Below are 19,711 nucleotides of genomic sequence, written 5' to 3'. Positions count from 1 at the left end.
GATGTTACTTTGACACGCTCCACCTACCTAAGCATTGCTGAGACCATGTTCAGCCTTTCATGGAAACGGTATTCTGGTGGCTGTGGCTCTTCCAGCAGGATAATGCTCCTGACACAAAGCACAAATGCTTCAGGAATGCTTTGAGGAGCACAACAACCAGTTTGAGGCGTTGACTTGACCTAAAGGATCTGTTGCTAACATCTTGGGGCCAGATACCACAGCTCACCTTCAGGGGTCTAGTGGAGATTGGGCCAAGTGCAAATGACAAACATCTGTCTTGTTTCAGTAATTGCGGTGGAGAGGCCGGATAAAGCCACCGAGACACAAGAAGCAAGGGAGAGAGAGAGACAGACTTTCTGTTTCTTTCCGAGCTGAAAAGTCTCAGTCAAGCGCCCCGCCATTTTCCTTCCTCATTATTGAACACGTTACAGAAAGTAATCCATACGACAGCAGTGGTTTAACCTCAATTTTAGGAAGCGATGCAAAGGCTTTGTTCAAAGCTTCACATTTTTATGAGTTTTTTGTCCTCTAAAGATATCAGTCGCTTTTTTTAAGCAGACACACAAGGGTTGATATTGAAAAGACAAAAGAGCTATTCTTAATGAGCCAAACAAGAACAGAAAGTGCAGGCCTTGCATATAAGCCAATCAGCATAAAGGGAAAATATGTAGAGACTGTGTTGAATTTTTAATATTTAGTAACAAAACTGATGATAAACTCAAATTACTGATGATAAACTTAACTTCAAAAGTAATGTAGAATCCCTTCATGAGGAGGCAAGACAGAAAACTGATTAGAATCGATATTTCACTGAAACCCCTTGGTCTTCTTAGGAAAGTGAGGAGATTTAACATTTGCGCACACCCTGACTTATAGATAAATGATTGAGAGTATTCTTATAATATTGCTTCATGGTACAGAAGAACATATTTTCACAAGTACTTAATCAGGCAAATAAGATCACTAGGCACAAACAGCATTCACTGGAGAACTTGTTTGCTTTTTTAATAGAGAAAACACAACTGTGCTATTTAAAGATTGTACTCATCCCCTTCACTGTATATTTGTAATGGTCCCATCTGGGCGTAGACTCAAAACTCCCCATGGCTAAAAGAAATGCATATAAAAATATCTTCCCTTTCAATGTCAGTTATTTTAAATCGCACTGCTTCTTAAAGTAATACAAGAGAATGGTTGGCATTAAGCACTTATTTTAAATTGATTGTTCCAATGAGCCTTTTAATATTATTGTGGGATGCTTGTAAATGTGTTAAGGAATGACGTGATTAGTGTAATTTTGTGTTTGTGCTGTTGATGTGGATGTATTTAGGTATATACTATATTACAAACACCAGTGTCAAAGAAAATTGTCCGCTCTGTGACAATCACAATGGACAATAGACTGCCTAAGACATGACGTCACTTTGTAGGCCGAAACGCGGAAGTGAGTTAGCATTTTAGCCCTTCCGGTTCCCTCGCTCTAAAGTCTACGGGTTTTTTGAATTGGTTTTTGCTAAATCGCCTGAAATAAGGTCTGTGGTTAACAAAGCCTCTAAATATTTTCACGTTTTGATCTATGACATAAAACACACCCGTTCTAACCTGCTTGTGATTTTTTAAAACTTTATTGTGTCTTAAATAGTAAACAGCGGTTGCTAACAAGTTGCTAAAAGGGACTACATCCTTTGGCCGGGACTTTAGACGTCATCGTGACAAACGGGAAATCTCACCAGCCCGCGTTTCATTCACTTTTGAATTCTGTAAGTAAATGTTTAATAAAAATAAAAAACTAGCCTGCGTTTCAGCCTCACGTTCTTAGAAGTTTACCTTTCAGTTAATATACATAATGTATATTTAGTCCTTTCAAATAGTGGTGTTTCCAAAATATTGTTGTACACAGAAATCTGTGATATTAAGGTAAGCGATTACCAGTTCTTCATTTCTGTGGAGAGACTGTAGTGTTGTGTTTTGTCCCGAGATGGAAGCACAAGTCGTCGAATGAAAGCTGCGCTGTTCTACATGTCCAGATTTATAGTGGTTCTCTCCTCGATCGATCAATCGTCTAAGGAAAATGACATATGATTGTAAATTGATGCAGCTATAGCTTACGTCGTTAGTGCTTCTGAGGTGGTAAAAGCATGTTTTTTTTCTGGCGAATTAGCAAATGCTATGCAAACATACAATCAAACATAATACAGTGAAAGATAATCTTTAAAGTCTATTTGGGGCACGATGAGGAGGCATAATAGCCTAATCTTAATCACAAAGACAATAATATTACAGGGTATATGCAGGAATCCTGAAGTTAATTTCAATACCTTTTTAAGACTTTTTAAAGACCGTCTCAAAATATTTTAAGACCTCATCGCACTTCAAGTTCTAATCGGCAACAAACCTTTAATAAACAGTTGTAGTCGAATGTAGACTTAAAATCTCTATCGTAGGCCAATTTTGTATTGTTTATATTGCATTTCTGTTTTACAACATAAGGAGGGTGACACATCACCTAACTGCGCATTTCACAAAATACATGACGTCACCCGTAGACAGCGCTCGCCAGGGATGGAGATTAACTTTTTTCAAAGTCTACCACTCAATGTTTTTATCAGCCACTGTTTTGTTTTTAACTGACAATGTGTAACTGCATGTGAAAATTAATACTACAAGCTCTACAATACTTCAGCAGTTTATTAATCTCAAGTCTCAGTGAAATACTGACATTTTCACGATGATTTGTGGTCTTATGGCTTCCAGTTTTATGGATTTTAGTCCCCAGAATGAAACTATTCGTTTTGGCAACTTTGAAGCGTGTTGACGACACACCGAGCAGAACATTGTCAGTAGGGATTGGGATGCACCGAAATCAAAATTCTTGGCTGAAACCAAAAAAGAAGAAACCAAAGTCGAAAACCGAAAAATAAAATTCAAACTAAAATGTTTAACTCGACCTCACTCATGTGTTCATTAAATAATAATGCTCATGCCTACTGGCCTGCAGAAAGGTACAGAAATTGAATAAAGTAATCAAATGTAAAATAACTGCATATTTAACTGTTTAAATGGAAGATTAATCCTTATTAAACTTACAAAAGCTATTCAATCAAGAGCATTGTTTAATGTCAAACTAAATATAAGGACATCACTCAGGCAGCAGTAAAGGCCACTGCGCCTTTAAGACCTGAGGCAGGGATATGCTCGTCTTTCTCGACTGTGCATAGTTCACTTAACCCCTTAAGTGTCACCCCCCTTTTTGAAAATATACATGAAAATTCACTATCCAAACTTAAATGGTTGCAATTCAAGAATGCTTTGGAAAATAGACATAAGTTTGGTCTCATTTTAAAGAAGACAGTCAGCAGAGTATTGCTCAAGTGAAATCACTTCAAAAAATTTAAGTTTAAAAAAGTTATGGAAGTTTAAATGTATTGTAAATCAAATATACTGTACTAGATATTTAATATTTAATATAAAATATATATGTTACAAAATAATGTGGACTCTTAAATTACTATCAAATCAAAGCCATATGTCTAATCAATTTTTGTTCCAAATTTGAAGTTGATATCACAAAAATTGAAGTTCCCATGAGATTTTGTTTAGGCGTTGTACCACAAATAGCCACCGGGTGTCATTGAAATTCCATTGATTTTTTTAAATGAAATTTCCTGTGTCAAATGTATATATTTTTGTGTAAATATCACAAAACAGTTTGCAGATATAGAACCGTGAGACTAAGACCTTTCCGACGATATGCGTTTTGTCAAGATTAGAAAAGGTTTTTATTATAAATTAAATAAATATGTTAAATAAATATGAAACATTACAACGCCACTTGGGGAGGAGCCCGCTAGAATAATTTAGAGCACCGTTTCCATGGTAATGCAAGGTCCGATTTCAAATCGGTTTGCACAGAATGAATCTTGAGTTCGTAAGCTTTCGAATGATATATAGTTTGTCAACATTAGATTAGGATAAATATAGGATATATTGTTTTAAACATGCAGTGGCAAATGGGCCCACCGGTGGGCCAGTGACACTTAAGGGGTTAAGGCATATTCAGACTATGTCTGCTAGGATACTCATCAAGATGGACATGTTGACATAGTTCTTGTGTGAGTTTGTCCGCTTAAGCGCAAGACTTGAAAGAGAACTCAATATTTGCGCGCTGTGAGACTCGCGCGCGTCTTCACGCGAGTTATGACGGAGAGAACGACTGGTCATCTGCGCACATACGGCAGCACTCGCATGCATTAAACAAAGTTTACAAAGAGGTGAAACAGCTCGGTAGGTGAAGCGAGTTTACCCGCCACAACTCAAAATCAGCCGCATTTGGCTGGTGGCGGTGCTAATTTCCATCCCTGGCGCGCGCGCTCCGAGCCGATCTCAGACTGAGCGCCCCATTGTTTTTTAATACTTATGGTGATGAAAATAAATGTATTCATAAATACTTTTTGGAGTCAAACTCTTGTGACAAAGCTTGAACAAAATACTTTCAAAATTTAAGACTTTATAAGGCCGTCATAAGACTTTTTAATACTTTATAAGGGTCTTAATTTTCCCAAAATTGATTTATCACCTTTTAAGACTTTTCAAGACCCCGCGGATACCCTGTATTAAGGTTTATATAAACTAACAAAATAATAAAATAATAAATAAAACATGAACAAACGAGAAAACTAATCTCAGAGAGGCACGCATAAACCCAATTAGTTTCTAACATTTTTGGAAAAAACGAATGGTCAATATTTCTCATGAAGAAGAGGAGAAGTGTTCATACACAGCGCAGATCATAATAAGCGAATGTGTTTTTTAAATAAAGTTTGAGGAAGCTTGATGATGATGTAGATCCGCGACTGTAGTCCGTTTATAGCCTAGCGTTAGCATCTTATATCTGACGGCTTTATTTAGGCTTCAAACGGTGTACATGTTGGATTCACTTGTAAAGATTATTTTGATAGACAAAACGTGTAAGGGTCATAACTCTTTGTTGAACACAGATCTTATTTTTTGCGATTGTCCAAAAGTCTATGGGGAAAATGCACAGGCTTTTGATCGAGGGAACCCATGCGCCGCTAACTTCCGGGTTGGCCTACAGAGTGACGTCATGACTTCAGCACTCTATAAAGTTGAACTTAAATTAAAAAAGTTAAATCCCGAAATTCATAAAGGTGGTCCGCACGGTCAAGCATTATAACTCCAAAGTCCTGTTATGAATAAAAACATTAAGTTCCTAATGAATGAATGAATATGCTGACAGATACAGTTTTTAACATAACGGATTAGGATTTCTAATACAAGCTAAGACAACCCTTCAGAAAATTGCCAATCCTGCACATCATTATACTCACCATTCCAGGAAAGTCATGAGGTCTTTGATATTCTCCATTTAGTTCAATCGTTTTTGTTTCAGGAGATCGAATCCATGCAGCTCGATGAGGTTCTGTATGTCTCATGAACTCTTCGACTTGGCTTTGAGGGCTTCTGTTGTTGTTAAGCCACTCAATCATTGTGTGAAGGACAGTGGAAGAAAACTCTGACTCTATGGAAGTTAAAGCACATTAATATGATAAATATTCCCAGCTCTGACTTTCGAGGTAAATGTAACGCAGCATTAGTAAAAACTAATGGGAAATGGGTGTCAGATAAGGAAGAAATCCAAATCTATTGGGGACACTCTAGAACCAGAGTTGAGAACCACTGCTCTAGCTTCCCAACGGCACTTAAAGGAACACTCCAGCGCTTTTAGAAATAGGGCTTATTCAACTTCTCTCCTACATTTAGATATGTGGGCAAATGCATTTTTGTCTCAGTGCATTGTTTTAGTTTGGCAGGGTCACCGCTAGCTTAGCTTAGCATAATGAATGGAATCCTGTGTTGTCAGCTAGCATGTCCTGAGTAAAAGTGATCCAAAATCCCCCCAAAAAAAATCCCCCACCTAATTACTTCTTGTAATTGGCTGCGCATTCACACCGCGTACAAATAGCGATGCAGATTAAGACTAGGCGATTTCCACATTGCGATCGCTCAACAGCCGGAGGACGTGAGGATGAGCCGTGATACCTGTGTGGGTCCTAACACCCCAGTATAGCGATGGGGACACTATACTGACAAAGAGCACCGTCTTTCGGATGAGACGTTAAACCGAGGTCCTGACTCTCTGTGGTCGTTAAAAATCCCAGGATGTCCTTCGGAAAAAGAGGGATCCAAATCTATTGGGGACACTCGCTCAAAAAGAGTAGGGGTGTAACCCCGGCATCCTGGCCAAATTTGCCCATTGGCCCCTGTCCTTCATGGTCTCCTAATAATCCCCATATCCTGATTGGCTTCATCACTCGGTCTCCTCTCCACCAATCAGCTGGTGTGTGGTGAGCTTTCTGGCGCAATATGGCTGCCGTCGCATCATCAGGTGGATGCTGCACATTGGTGGTGGTTGAGGAGATTCCCCCCTTCAATGTAAAGCGCTATATAAATCGAACGCATTATTATTATCTCTGTGCTTCCCCATAATATAGTCAAGTCAATATCTGCCGAGGAAATTGCAGATTAAGACTAGGCATCGCTACTTGTACTCGTTATGAATACGCAGCCACAAGAAGTAATTAGGTGGGGGATTTTTTTTTGGATCACTTTTACTCAGGGCATGCTAGCTGGCAACATAGGATTCCATTCATTATGCTAAGCTAAGCTAGCGGCGACCCTGCCAAACTAAAACAACGCATGCACTGAGACAAAAATGCATTTGCCCACATATCTAAATGTTGGAGAGAAGTTGAATAAGCCCTATTTCTAAAAGCGCTGCAGTGTTCCTTGAAAATAATAATTCCCAAAAAAATGTAAACATGTCATAATTTATTAACTTATTACTCTAACTTGGGCTGGTTAAAATATTTTTTGTTTTGTTTAACCCAATTTAACGTCACATTAGTTTTTTTCCATCATCCTTTATCACATTTAGACACAAAAGACAACTCAGGCAGATCAAATATTTAAAATATACTGTCACTATGTTGTTTCTACATTCATTTGTAGATTCAATTTGGAATTTTTGCAATACAAAAATATCAAAAACTTTAATGTTAGGTGCAATTAATTACAGTAAAATTAATTCCTTCATATTTTTATAAATGATTGACAGAACTAGATTCAACCTATATTATAAAACAGAGAGTTGATAGTTCAAACCTGGCACTGGAAAACTGGGTCGGGAAGAGGAATTGTGGGAAGGCTGTGGAAGGCTGAGCTGTCTCTTGTTTCTAAGACGTTTCCTCACGTTGCGAAGTCTCTCTTCCAGATATCCGGTCGCAGGGTGACGATAACGACAAGGTGTGTACCATACCTCCTGCAGCAAAACACACAGACTCATGATAAAGCCAGGACTGATTATCTTTTAATTAAAATGTGTCAGCACAACTTACATATCCGTGTCCCTCGTTGCTTTTCAGGCAAGGAAACTGGTCAGTTATCGCCAAAGCCATCTCCTTTTTGATCTCAGCTGTTGGGCTATACAAAGAAACAAGCATGTGAATCAATCATATATGCCAGTTTATTCAGTCATGTGCACTGGTCAAGTGATTTTATCCTTTAATACTACTACTCACTTTTCCCCAAACCTTTCCATTAGATGAGAAACCAATAATCGCACCATCTGACATCGCTCCTTGAGGCTTAGGTGCCCCTCTGTGTCTAAAGATGTTATTAACGCTGATCCTCCAGAATTTAGGAGTATTTCTCGTATATCCTGTGAAAAGAAGAATGCATGAACAAAAAACCTTCCATTCAATTTGATCTGAAATATAATAAATAATGGCCTAAAATTCAAGATGAAGTGTTTCAGAAGACGTGCTATTACAAAGATTGAGCTGCTTGTTCTCATTTGGCAGCTTTCCTCTTCAGTCTGAGTTGGGGTTGGAGGGTCATTCCTCAAAGGGGATTGATTGGGAGAGGATTGATTGTAGACGGGGATATGGCCCAGAGACTGTTTAAAAGAAAAAAAGTAGTAAATATCAGACATTATCAGCAATGCAATGACAATAGTGTGTAGCTGTAATGAAGATTCTTAAATGCAACTATGCAGAATTGGTCTCAACCTTTTCTGTGTAAAATACAATGCCTTGCGAAAGTATTCGGCCCCCTTGAACTTTGCGACCTTTTGCCACATTTCAGGCTTCAAACATAAAGATATAAAACTGTAATTTTTTGTGAAGAATCATCAAGTGGGACACAATCATTAAGTGGAATGAAATTTATTGGATATCTCAAACTTTTTTAACTAATCAAAAACTGAAAAGTTGGGCGTGCAAAATTATTCGGCCCCTTTACTTTCACAGTGCAGCAAACTCTCTCCAGAAGTTCAGTGAGGATCTCTGAATGATCCAATGTTGACCTAAATGACTAATGAAGATAAACAGAATCCACCTGTGTGTAATCAAGTCTCCGTATCAATGCATGTGGCGGAGGGAGCGTGGTTCTGCGAGGTCTGCAGCGGGAGAGAGAGCTCAGAGCGGAGCGGCAGGTAAGTAGGTCAAGCACAGATGACGAACACCTGTTTCTGATTGCAGTGATTGGCATGGAGAGAGCGCATTTAAGCCGTGGCCGGGAGAGAGTTGAGAGAGAGTTGGACTGGGACTTCGCGTGCGCACACTGGAGAGAACTGAGCTGTACAGAGAGCCGGAAGTTACAAAGGAGCGATCCATATCGAGAGAAAAAGAGTTACGCCACTGAGCGTGTGTTTGTTTACCTTTTTGAAAGACTAAATAAAGAAAGCGAGTCCCAGTCAAAGCCGACCCCTGTCTTCTTCCTTCCTGACCATAACGAACATTACTGCAATGCACCTGCACTGTGATAGTCTCAGAGGTCCGTTTAAAGCGCAGAGAGCATCATGAAGAACAAGGAACACACCAGGCAGGTCCGAGATGCTGTTGTGGAGAAGTTTAAAGCCGGATTTGGATACAAAAAGATTTCCCAAGCTTTAAACATCCCAAGGAGCACTGGGCAAGCGATAATATTGAATTGGAAGGAGTATCAGACCACTGCAAGACCTGGCCGTCCCTCTAAACTTTCATCTCATACAAGGAGAAGACTGATCAGAGATGCAGCCAAGAGGCCCATGATCCCTCTGGAGGAACTGCAGAGATCTACAGCTGAGGTGGGAGACTCCGTCCATAGGACAACAATCAGTCGGATACTGCACAAATCTGGCCTTTCTGGAAGAGTGGCAAGAAGAAAAGTGTTGTTAAAGTTTGCCACAAGCCACCTGGGAGACACACCAAACATGTGGAAGAAGATGCTCTGGTCAGATGAAACCAAAATTGAACTTTTTGGCAACAATGCAAAACGTTATGTCTGGCGTAAAAGCACCACAGCTCATCCCCCTGAACACACACCATCCCCACTGTCCAACATGGTGGCGGCAGCATCATGGTGTGGGCCTGCTTTTCTTCAGCAGGGACAGGGAAGATGGATGGAGCCAAATACAGGACCATTCTGGAAGAAAACCTGATGGAGTCTGCAAAAGACCTGAGACTGGGACGGAGATTTGTCTTCCAACAAGACAATGATCCGAAACATAAAGCCATATCTACAATAGAATGGATCAAAAATAAACATATCCAGGTGTTTGAATGGCCAAGTCAAAGTCCAGACCTGAATCCAATCGAGAATCTGTGGAAAGAACTGAAAACTGCTGTTCACAAACGCTCTCCATCCAACCCCACTGAGCTCCAGCTGTTCTGCAGGAGGAATGGGCAAACATTTCAGTCTCTTGATGTGCAAAACTGATAGAGACATACGCCAAGAGACTCACAGCTGTAATCGCAGAAAAGGTGGCGCTACAAAGAGTTAACTTAAGGGGGCTGATTCATTTTGCACGCCCAATTTTTCAGTTTTTGATTTGTTAAAAAAGTTTGAAATATCCAATAAATTTCATTGCACTTCATGATTGTGTCCCGCTTGTTGTTAATTCTTCACAAAAAAGTCTCACTGCTCTAGAGTCCAGTGGCGGCTGCTTTACTCCACTGCATCCCACGCTTTGCATTGCTCTTGGTGATGTAAGGCTTGAGCTGCTCGGCCATGGAAACCCATTCCATGAAGCTCTCTACGCTGTTCTTGAGCTCATCTGAAGGCCACAGAAGTCTGGAGGTCTGGAGCTGTTGAGTCTGCAGAAAGTTGGTGACCTCTACGCACTGTGACCCTCAGCATGCGCTGACCCCGCACTGTGATTTTAGGTGGTCTAACACTTCATGGCTGAGTTGCTGTTGTTCTCAATGGCTTCCACTTTGTTATAATCCCACTAACAGTTGAGCGTGGAATATTTAGTAGTGAGGAAATGTCAGGAATGGACTTATTGCACAGGTGTCAGCCTATCACGGCCCCACGCTTGAGTTCACTGAGCTCCTGAGAGCGACCCATTCTTTCACTAATGTGTGTAGAAGCGTCTGCAGACCGAGAGCTGGAGTTATACACCTGTGGCCATGAAGTGACTGAACACCTGAACTCAATAAGGGGTGTACCAATACTTTTGGCATTATAGTGTATCTGTTTCCTTCTTGAACAACCTGCCTGTCAACAGCTGAAATCACAGCATAATTTGGTGCCTGTATGCCATAGTCTTTGTGGCATTTTTAAAATTACAAGTGAAATAGCTTAGTCTTTTAAAAAATAGCCTCAAATCGAATTGTTTTGGTTTTAAATGCAAATAAGGTAACAACTCTAGGAAGAGTGTATGATGGTCTCAGGAGTCATGAATGGGGGAAATATCATTACCATATAAGACAACAGTAGAAGCAGCCGTTCTCAGGGCTTGTTGTCATGTGGTATATATAACATGTATTTTATCTCAAACAACTGATAAAAAATGAAGTGGGTTGAATCCAAAAAGCTCAAACTAATTTTAGAGGCAGACAGCAGCTCTAAGACCATTTAAAAAAAAAAGTTAAATAAAGACTACAAAAATATAAAGTTTAGGTTACAGCTGCCTCTCTGAGGAGGAAAAAAAGCAGAGATTTGATGTTTTTGATGTTATTGAACTCTGAAACCAGAACGAATATCTTATTTTGGTTTCAATGGGTTCTCGTCATGTCAAACCGCCTCTGGCTCCATGTTCAAGGCTTATGTTAAAGATTGTTGCTATATGAACATTTTACTGTAGCTATAATCTTTTTTTATGGATCCTAAAATTTTGCATCCAGGACAAATGAGCTGCCCTGTGTCCAAACCCATCAGGGATGCATATCATGGATGCAAAAGATACAATATATTTTGCGATATATTATGTATGGAAATGAATCGAGGACAGATTTTTTTTAGGCATACTACAAAACGTATAGGACAATGGTACTTCCGCCTACGTCAAGCGTGATCTTTTCAACGTAATTGCGTATTACGTGACGTCACGAATGCACATCACAGAACAGAGCAAGGCCAGCATTTGTGCGTATAAAACTTTTTATTTTTATTTTGAAAAGGCAAAAAAGTCCAGGGTGCTCAGGGAGTTCAGTAAAATTTTTGAAGGTGCTCTTTGGGATCGGGGATTGAAATTAATGTAGAACTAAGATGCAAATCCAAGGCACTCTTCTTCAAATTGTTAAAAAGCCTTTAATTAACTGGCTATTTCATAATAGAACATTTAAAAGATATGGGGGAGAAGAAGAAGAAGGCTGTTTTTGGGCCACTACGCGTGGGTTGTTTTTCACCCCCCATATCTTTTAAAGTTTCTATTATGAAATAGCCTGTTAAATAAAGGCTTTTTAACAATTTGAAGAAGAGCGCCTTGGATTTGCATCTTTTTTATTTATTTTGTGTTTAAATGAGTGATGGTTTGGCTAGATAAGACCCTTATTCATCGCCTGGTGTCGTTTAAAGCCCATTGACGCGGCACTGAAACTCTCATTTGGACCTTGAACCGTTTTGGGCCCATTGAAGTCCATTATATGGAGAAAAATCCTGAACTGAGCTAAGAAAGACAAGGACATCTTGGATGACATGAGGGTGAGGAAATTATCAGCAAAATTTTATTTAAAAGTGAACTAATCCTTAAAGACTGTATATTGCCTATTGAAAGGTGTCCTGGACTGCCATCTGTCTCACACTGCCTGTAAATGCATCCTAACGCTGGACATATGAAATGCCTGGAAGCTGCAAATTCTCTGACTAAAACTGTTTTAGAAAAATATTAAATCTGTTTATAGTCTAAATATATGAGTATCAATGGTTCATTTGCTCTCTCAACGTGATCAGGGTGAGAAAGTCGATGCAAAAGAGCCATTGTCTTGGTCTGCAAGCGAGTGATTGCTAGATTTAGTCTATTAAACAACACATAAACCTTTTAAAACTGTAGTTTAAAATGAATGTTTAAATAAATCTATCAACTTCCCATAAATATATGTTCTCCATTTGAAAACATTAGACTTTAAATGAAAAAATCATATTAAAAAACCAATATCGATCCATCTCTAGTAGGGGTGTAACGATTTGTTTTAACAACGATTCGATTCGTATCACGATTTGAGGTTGTCGATACGTTTCAAGGATGATATTGGTTCATTTAGAAAGATACGATCTGAAGCGATTCAGTAACATTTAGCCAAAAATTCAACCAGTGTGACTGAAAGAGATACCTGGACACTGGTCAGTGCAGGGGAAGTTTCCTAGATTCCTGTTGTTTCTTGTAAGGTAATCAGGTATCAATTAATTATGGATAAAAACAAAGTAAACAATTAATGGCAAATGTGTTCACATTTTATTTGAATAAAGTGCAACCAACAGTTTAGGTTGAATTAACAGGAAGTTAACCTTTTCTCCTCTCAATACATTTTAAATAAAAGTACAGTAAGTGCAACCAACATACTACTGCTACTTCAAAATATTACAATATTAATATCACAAATAAAGTGAAACTAACATATCTTTAGGTTTAATTAAAGCTACACTGTATACCTTTTTTAGTTTATTCTTAGCTAAAGACTTTTTAGATAAAAAAATATATGTGCTCATTAATGTATATTTACTTCTTTTAAGTAATAAAGTATTCTTGTAAGTTTATAATATGCCATTGAAAACACATCCGGGTGAGGGGTTTGAATGCCGGTCGCCATGTTGCTCCTCCATCTTGAAAGTACAGTAGCCAAAGAGGGACATACCCGTAAATTCAAGCTTCGCCTTTCGCATTTTAACACTCGATGGCACCGTGTCGAATGTGAAGAGGGGGATTGCTTTAGACTGCTATATGAACACCTGAAAGCCTTTTTGAAAGTCTGGTGCTGATGGAGGATATTCAGAATAACGATAGCACTGATAAAAGTTACTTTACTAAGATTCCCTTGCATTCGTCTGGGAACCTGATAGCTGATGTTAGCTTAAGTAAAAAATAGCGAAAACATAAAACTATTATTAATTTTACATAGATGTTGTAACCTTCATGTTAACTGACAACTTAAATAACTGCAAATTATAAGTTTTCTAAAGTAACCTCATTACTTGAAGGAACACTCATGGACGAGGTCGAACTAGAAGCCATGTTAATCTTGGACTAAATCGGCCACCGTAGAAGTTAAACCGCAATCAGAATTGAGAGGAACAGAAACTAATATTCACTGGATGGTCATAAACCTTTACACGCTAGATGGGGGAAAATATCACACAGTGGAGCTTTACCCATAGGTTTACCTGCTACTTTTGCTGTTGTTTTTCATCGTAAAAATAATACAAATACAATTAGGGCTGAACGATATTCTGTTTTAACATCGACATCGCGATGTGCGTGTGTGCGATAGTCACATCGCCGGAACATGCGATGTGAAGGGTAGTAGTGTTTTTATATGGTCTATGGTAGTAGCCCATGGTGTATTAAGGAAGCACACAGTAAACACGAGTGTGTTGCTGGAGTGACATGCCCGTTCCTCATGCCTGCACAGTGATTGGTTCGCTGCTCACCGCTCACGGCCAAACATTCACTGCTAAAATGCGCACCGAAGAGGAAATAAAAAGGTTCGTACCAGAAATCATCTTTTTTGGACTATTTTGGCTACATTAAGGAGGATGTTGAACAAAAATAGGTACTTTGCATGGAGTGTCTTGTGGCCACAAAACAAGAAAACACCACCAATTTGTCTGATCACTTAAAACGGCACCACAAAGCTCTTTGTGACGAATACAAAGCAGGGCTCGACATGAACGCTTGTCCGGGACATGTGGGTGTTTTGAAGGGACAAGTGAAAGAGAATTTTACTAGACTGACGGACAAGAGCCTGATTAAAACAAAAAATAACTAGCGAATCACCAAAATGCAAGAATGTTTGTGCATTTATTTAGTGTAAGTGGCGATCGATTGTGGATAATATATAATGAACTGATTATAATAAGGTCGCGCTGTTCAGGCTCGTGCAGCCTCTCGAGGAGAAATCACAACACGAGCGTTTTCCTGAATACCATCACGACTGAAAATGACACTGATTTTATATGACAGTTCCATAAACAACTAACATTCACTTAGTCACTTACATTTTAGATCCAATATTAAGTGTTTTTGTTCTATTTCAGCAGTGAAAATCGTTCATAACAGACCCGTAAAACGTCTCACTCACAGCAACAAGTGTGAACGATTCAGCGTTTGAATGAATCGTTTGAATGAACGACTCAGTGACTCGCTCTTTAAGACGGTCATCTGCTGCCACCTACTGGAGGTTTAGTTTCATGTTTGCACATACTTTTCAACATTTCTTTTTGTCACTTGTAATGAAGCTTGCTTATTAGTGAAATTATTAATATCACGGAATGGTAATTATTGACTTTAGCCTGGATTGATGGCTCTCAATATCGCAATATATATCGTTGGGGGAAAAAATATCGCAATGTAATTTTTTTCCAATATCGTGCAGGCCTAAATACAATATTAATATCAAAAATTAAGTGCAACTAACATCTCTTCAGGTTGAATGAGCAGTGGCTGAACCTGTTACTACTACAAACAGCGAGCGGCTTATTAAAAACATCTCCGTCTTTACTAAAGCCAAAGTGTTTCCACGCACTGGACCGCAACGCTGGCTCGATAAGTTCTCACTCATTGCTACGTTTTGTTTTCTTTGCGTGGCTGACGTCACATATAGGCAGACTGAGTAATGTTTAACGCCTTTATCATTAAAAGGGCTAAGAAAAAACATCCAAATAAAGTCTGACGTGCTTAAATCAAATGCATTATTTCCTATTATCGATACAATCGATCGATTACCTTTTAAAACAATATTAGATCGATATATGTCGTCCGGAAGGGCCACTTGCCGAGCACAGATCGATGTAGATTATAGGAATATAAATCGCTCATCGATGTAGTAGATGAATCGTTATAGCCCTAATCTCTAGTGAGGATATACTCAATGTCAGATCATTAAAACAACAATTACGATATTATCCCAGAAGATATATATCGCACACCTCTACTTACAATATTAGTGATCAAAGTATCTGTTTCTTCACCGTGTAATTGTTTGAGCTTTAGGTTTTTAATGAAAGCATGGCCCTCCGTATGTTATATCGTCCTCTGCTAAATCATCCCTAAGTGTTGTTCATGTTTTCATGGTTTCTGAAGGGGACTGTGCTGGAATATGTGGATTTTATGAGCAAATTATCTGTTGTGAATGATGGCTGTTTGACAAAATGTGTCTCCTATATGACCATAAGCAACTGAATGTTCTGTTACAGCTACTTTTACATTATCTGAAGCGTTATTGCCATCAAACTTGGAAAAAAGTTATAGCTTTTATTGTTTAGTGAGTGTAAACTTACCTCCAAAAGTTCTGAATGGTATTTCTTGAATTTAACCCTGAAACCAATTCTTGGAATTAGAGTCGCAATGCTGGCGTCATCCAGCAGCATAAAACTCTCTCTATCCACTCCTTCCTCTGGGTTTCCAACAAGAGAAAGAAACATTACACAAGTCTTAACTTTTATCACTAATTTAAGGCTCAGTAATGTAGTGTCAATTTTGGTGTGCATAGTCATATTAAAAATATATACATTTTTAAATACACATTAAATGACTCGACTTCTTAAAGGGGTGATTGATAAATCAACTTTCCCTTGAGCTTTTCATGTATAAAAGTTCATGGTAATATAAGAATATCCTGTACGTTTCCTTATCCATCAATAGCCCCTATAATATCTCACCTAATATCTATTATCCATCAATAATCCTTTAATATCTCACCTAATATCTATTATCCATCAATAACCCTTTAATATCTCACCTAATATCTATTATCCATCAATAATCCTTTAATATCTCACCTAATATCTATTATCCATCAATAATCCTTTAATATCTCACCTAATATCTATTATCCATCAATAACCCTTTAATATCTCACCTAATATCTATTTTCCATCAATAATCCTTTAATATCTCACCTAATATCTATTATCCATCAATAACCCTTTAATATCTCACCTAATATCTATTTTCCATCAATAATCCTTTAATATCTCACCTAATATCTATTATCCATCAATAACCCTTTAATATCTCACCTAATATCTATTTTCCATCAATAATCCTTTAATATCTCACCTAATATCTATTTTCCATCAATAATCCTTTAATATCTCACCTAATATCTATTATCCATCAATAACCCTTTAATATCTCACCTAATATCTATTTTCCATCAATAATCCTTTAATATCTCACCTAATATCTATTATCCATCAATAACCCTTTAATATCTCACCTAATATCTATTTTCCATCAATAATCCTTTAATATCTCACCTTGAAATGTTTCGATTAGATGACACAGGTTCCACTCTTCTAGTTTTTCCTTCACAAATGAATCCATTTCTCTAAAAAACAAATACACACATTTAGACAAAAAATCGCTATCATTAGAGGCTATTCCATTACTCCTGTAACACATTATTTCACATTTACATGCAGAATATATCAAAACTGCAGTGGCACCAACTGAAGAAACAGCATAAAACTGGCAGAATGCTACATAATGATTTGGTATACATGTAAACATGCATTATTATTGATTATTAATGTTAAGCAATACACATCTAATATAATATATTTAAATCTGGTGCATTTCACAGGTAGTTAAGGAAATACTAATATTTGTAATGTTTTAAAAGCTATTACAATAATGAAAATATGACATGTTTTTGGTGAGTTAACTTGATAAAGTAATACATTTCTCATAATGTAAAAATTACAATATTATGAGCTAGATATTATTACATTTTGAGAAAATTATTACATTATGAACATTTTATTACATACATAATATGTATTACATTAAGGGCCGTTACATTATGAGTTGCTACACATGCATTATTATTGGTTATTAATGTTAATAAATGCATATCTAAACGGTTTCGCTAGTTTTTCTACTGCTAGCGAGCTAACTGAGATAGCTAGTATTGATTTACAAATATAGGACAAAGCTGACTATTAAATGTACGTTAGTTTTAGCATAAACTGTACACATTGCTTAATGTTATAAGCGTTATACACGACTTACGTGTTAAATTCATGAAGTTTGTTGACTGACCGTTAAAATCGAACCGTCGCCTCGGGAACAGAATTTAACCCAACAACTGGGTTATAACTATAAATAACCCAACAATGTAAAAATAACCCAACAGTGACCCATATGTGTAACCCAGTGGTTGGGGTAAAAAAAATAAAAAATAAAAATAAAAACAACGTTTATTGATCAAAGCGCTATGGAGTAAATGAACTGGTAAATGCTGTCGTTATGAAACCCGTACAGAAATAAAGGAGCGCAGCGGTTTCTTCTTCGGCGAGTTTATCGGTGGTAGGCTTCAGAGCGCACACCGCCCCCTCCCGTCAGAGCGAAGTCATTTCAGTCAGTGTGCAGGAAGAGACCCGGATGAGAACTGTCCTTAAAGGGACACATTTTGTCATCATTTACTCACCCTCATTTTGTTTAAGTGAAAGTTTATTTCTTCCGCTGAACACAAAAGAAGATATTTTAAAGAATGTTGGTAACCAGACAGTTTATGGTAGCCATTGACTTCCCCTGTATTTATTTTTCTACTATGGAAGTCAATTATGGAGGATGAAACCTGCAAAAACAATAAATAAACAAACAAACAAACAAATAAATACACAAAATTATATTATATTACACATTGAATATCTATTTAAATACATAAATAAATACATAAATCCACATATTTCTGCATAAATAAATATATAGATAATTAATACGAGGAGATTAATAATTGTAATTCCTCAAATAAACACTGGGGCCTTTATTGACCTGAACTGTAGAAGGGAGCAGGCTTTTATTTGAAGCAGGCCTGTATTTCTAATTCCATCTGTTTGAAAAATGATTGCTTTAAATAAACCGTTTTAAATGACTAGCGAATAAAAGCGATAGTGTTCCAGAAGACAGCTGATTTTTTTTAAAGAAACATTGCAAAAATATCACCATTTACAACAACAGCCAGAGCAGCGACAAAGCAATCTGGGTCAGAATTACTGCAGCCTGATCATAACCTCCATTGAGGCTGTTTGAGAAATGTCAAATGTTTATTCCACACTTAATTTTTATAAAGGTTGCACGTGAGGTTATTTTAGCCTATACTAACCCGACTCAGTGCTTTCTATATTGGTTGAGGGGAAAAAAGTTTCCTTCCACTTAAGAGTTGTGTACTTTTATGCACTTTTTATTTTAATATATCTCTTTAGGCTACATAAATATTTTTTCTACTTTAAAAAATATATATTTTTGTTATTTTTCCTAAACCAATAATGACTCAGAGCTTTCTATTTTGTTTAAGCTTCCTTCCGCTTAAGAATAGTTGTGCACTTTTAAACACTTTTTATCTCTTTACATAAATATTTTTTATACTTAAACTATAATTTTGTTATTTTACTAACCCAACTTATTACGACAGTGCTTTATAAATAGGTCACACGTGAGGGAAAAAGCTTCCTTAAGAAGAATTGTGTACTTTTAAGCACTTTATAATTTCCTTTGTTTACATAAATATTATTTTTTACTTTAAAAAAAAACTATAATTTCGTTATTTTTCTAACCCAATTAATGACTCCGCACTTTCTATATATTGTTGCACAAGGGAAAAAATAAGTAATCTCTGTTCACTGAGAATAAGGATTATATTGTTTGTTTGATGCTAATGAATTGAATGCAGATCCATGTGTGAGACAAAATACATATATTTAAACATTTAAACTTATTTTTTTATTTCTTTTTATTATAATTCTTTAGAATTAATATATAATATTGTATATTATAGTGAAACAAATTTGGTTATATTAATAACTATATTAATTTTATAAAACACATCTAAATACCTCTTAAGCAAACTAAGCCTGGAGCAGGTTATGTTCAGAGAGTGAGTTGCCATGGTAACTCTTACTTACACTCTAAAAAATGTTGGGTTATTTTAACCCAATATTGGGTCAAATATGGACTAACCCAGCAATTGGGTTATTTTAACCCAGCGATTGGGTTAAATATTTGCTTAATACAACCCAATGAGTCCCTTGCTACATCTGTGGTCCCAACCTCATTCAAAAAATCCACCATCATCCCTGTCCCTAAGAACAGTAAACCCTCTTGCCTAAATGACTATCGCCCAGTGGCTCTCACGTCTTTAGTCATGAAGGTCTTTGAGAGACTCATCAAAAACAACATTTGCACCTCCATCCCTGACACCTTGGACCC

The 19,711-nt window shown here is 37.3% G+C and overlaps 1 protein-coding gene across 2 annotated transcripts in view; it reads right to left on the bottom strand.

The window, feature by feature from the left end:
* si:dkey-286j15.1 (uncharacterized protein LOC796378 homolog) overlaps nt 1-17,802 on the bottom strand; it is a 35,028-nt gene extending 17,226 nt beyond the window's left edge. The window contains exons 1-8 of one of the 2 annotated variants that reach the window (XM_067421896.1): nt 17,513-17,802; nt 16,759-16,829; nt 15,778-15,893; nt 7,850-7,975; nt 7,599-7,738; nt 7,416-7,500; nt 7,183-7,339; nt 5,349-5,539 (exon numbers count right to left, since the gene is read on the bottom strand). In XM_067421896.1, the coding sequence (XP_067277997.1) occupies nt 5,349-5,539; nt 7,183-7,339; nt 7,416-7,500; nt 7,599-7,738; nt 7,850-7,975; nt 15,778-15,893; nt 16,759-16,825 (882 nt within the window). In that variant the 5' untranslated portion in view covers nt 16,826-16,829; nt 17,513-17,802. The remainder of the gene's footprint in view (nt 1-5,348; nt 5,540-7,182; nt 7,340-7,415; nt 7,501-7,598; nt 7,739-7,849; nt 7,976-15,777; nt 15,894-16,758; nt 16,830-17,512) is intronic. The other variant, XM_067421898.1, reaches the window with a different exon arrangement.
* Between the last annotated feature and the right edge of the window lie 1,909 nt (nt 17,803-19,711).

The sequence above is a fragment of the Pseudorasbora parva genome, chromosome 17, assembly GCF_024679245.1.
Source record: "Pseudorasbora parva isolate DD20220531a chromosome 17, ASM2467924v1, whole genome shotgun sequence".
NCBI classification, from domain to species: Eukaryota; Metazoa; Chordata; class Actinopteri; order Cypriniformes; family Gobionidae; genus Pseudorasbora; species Pseudorasbora parva.
Note: the sequence above shows the minus strand (reverse complement) of the source record. Positions and strands in the feature narration are given on the sequence as shown.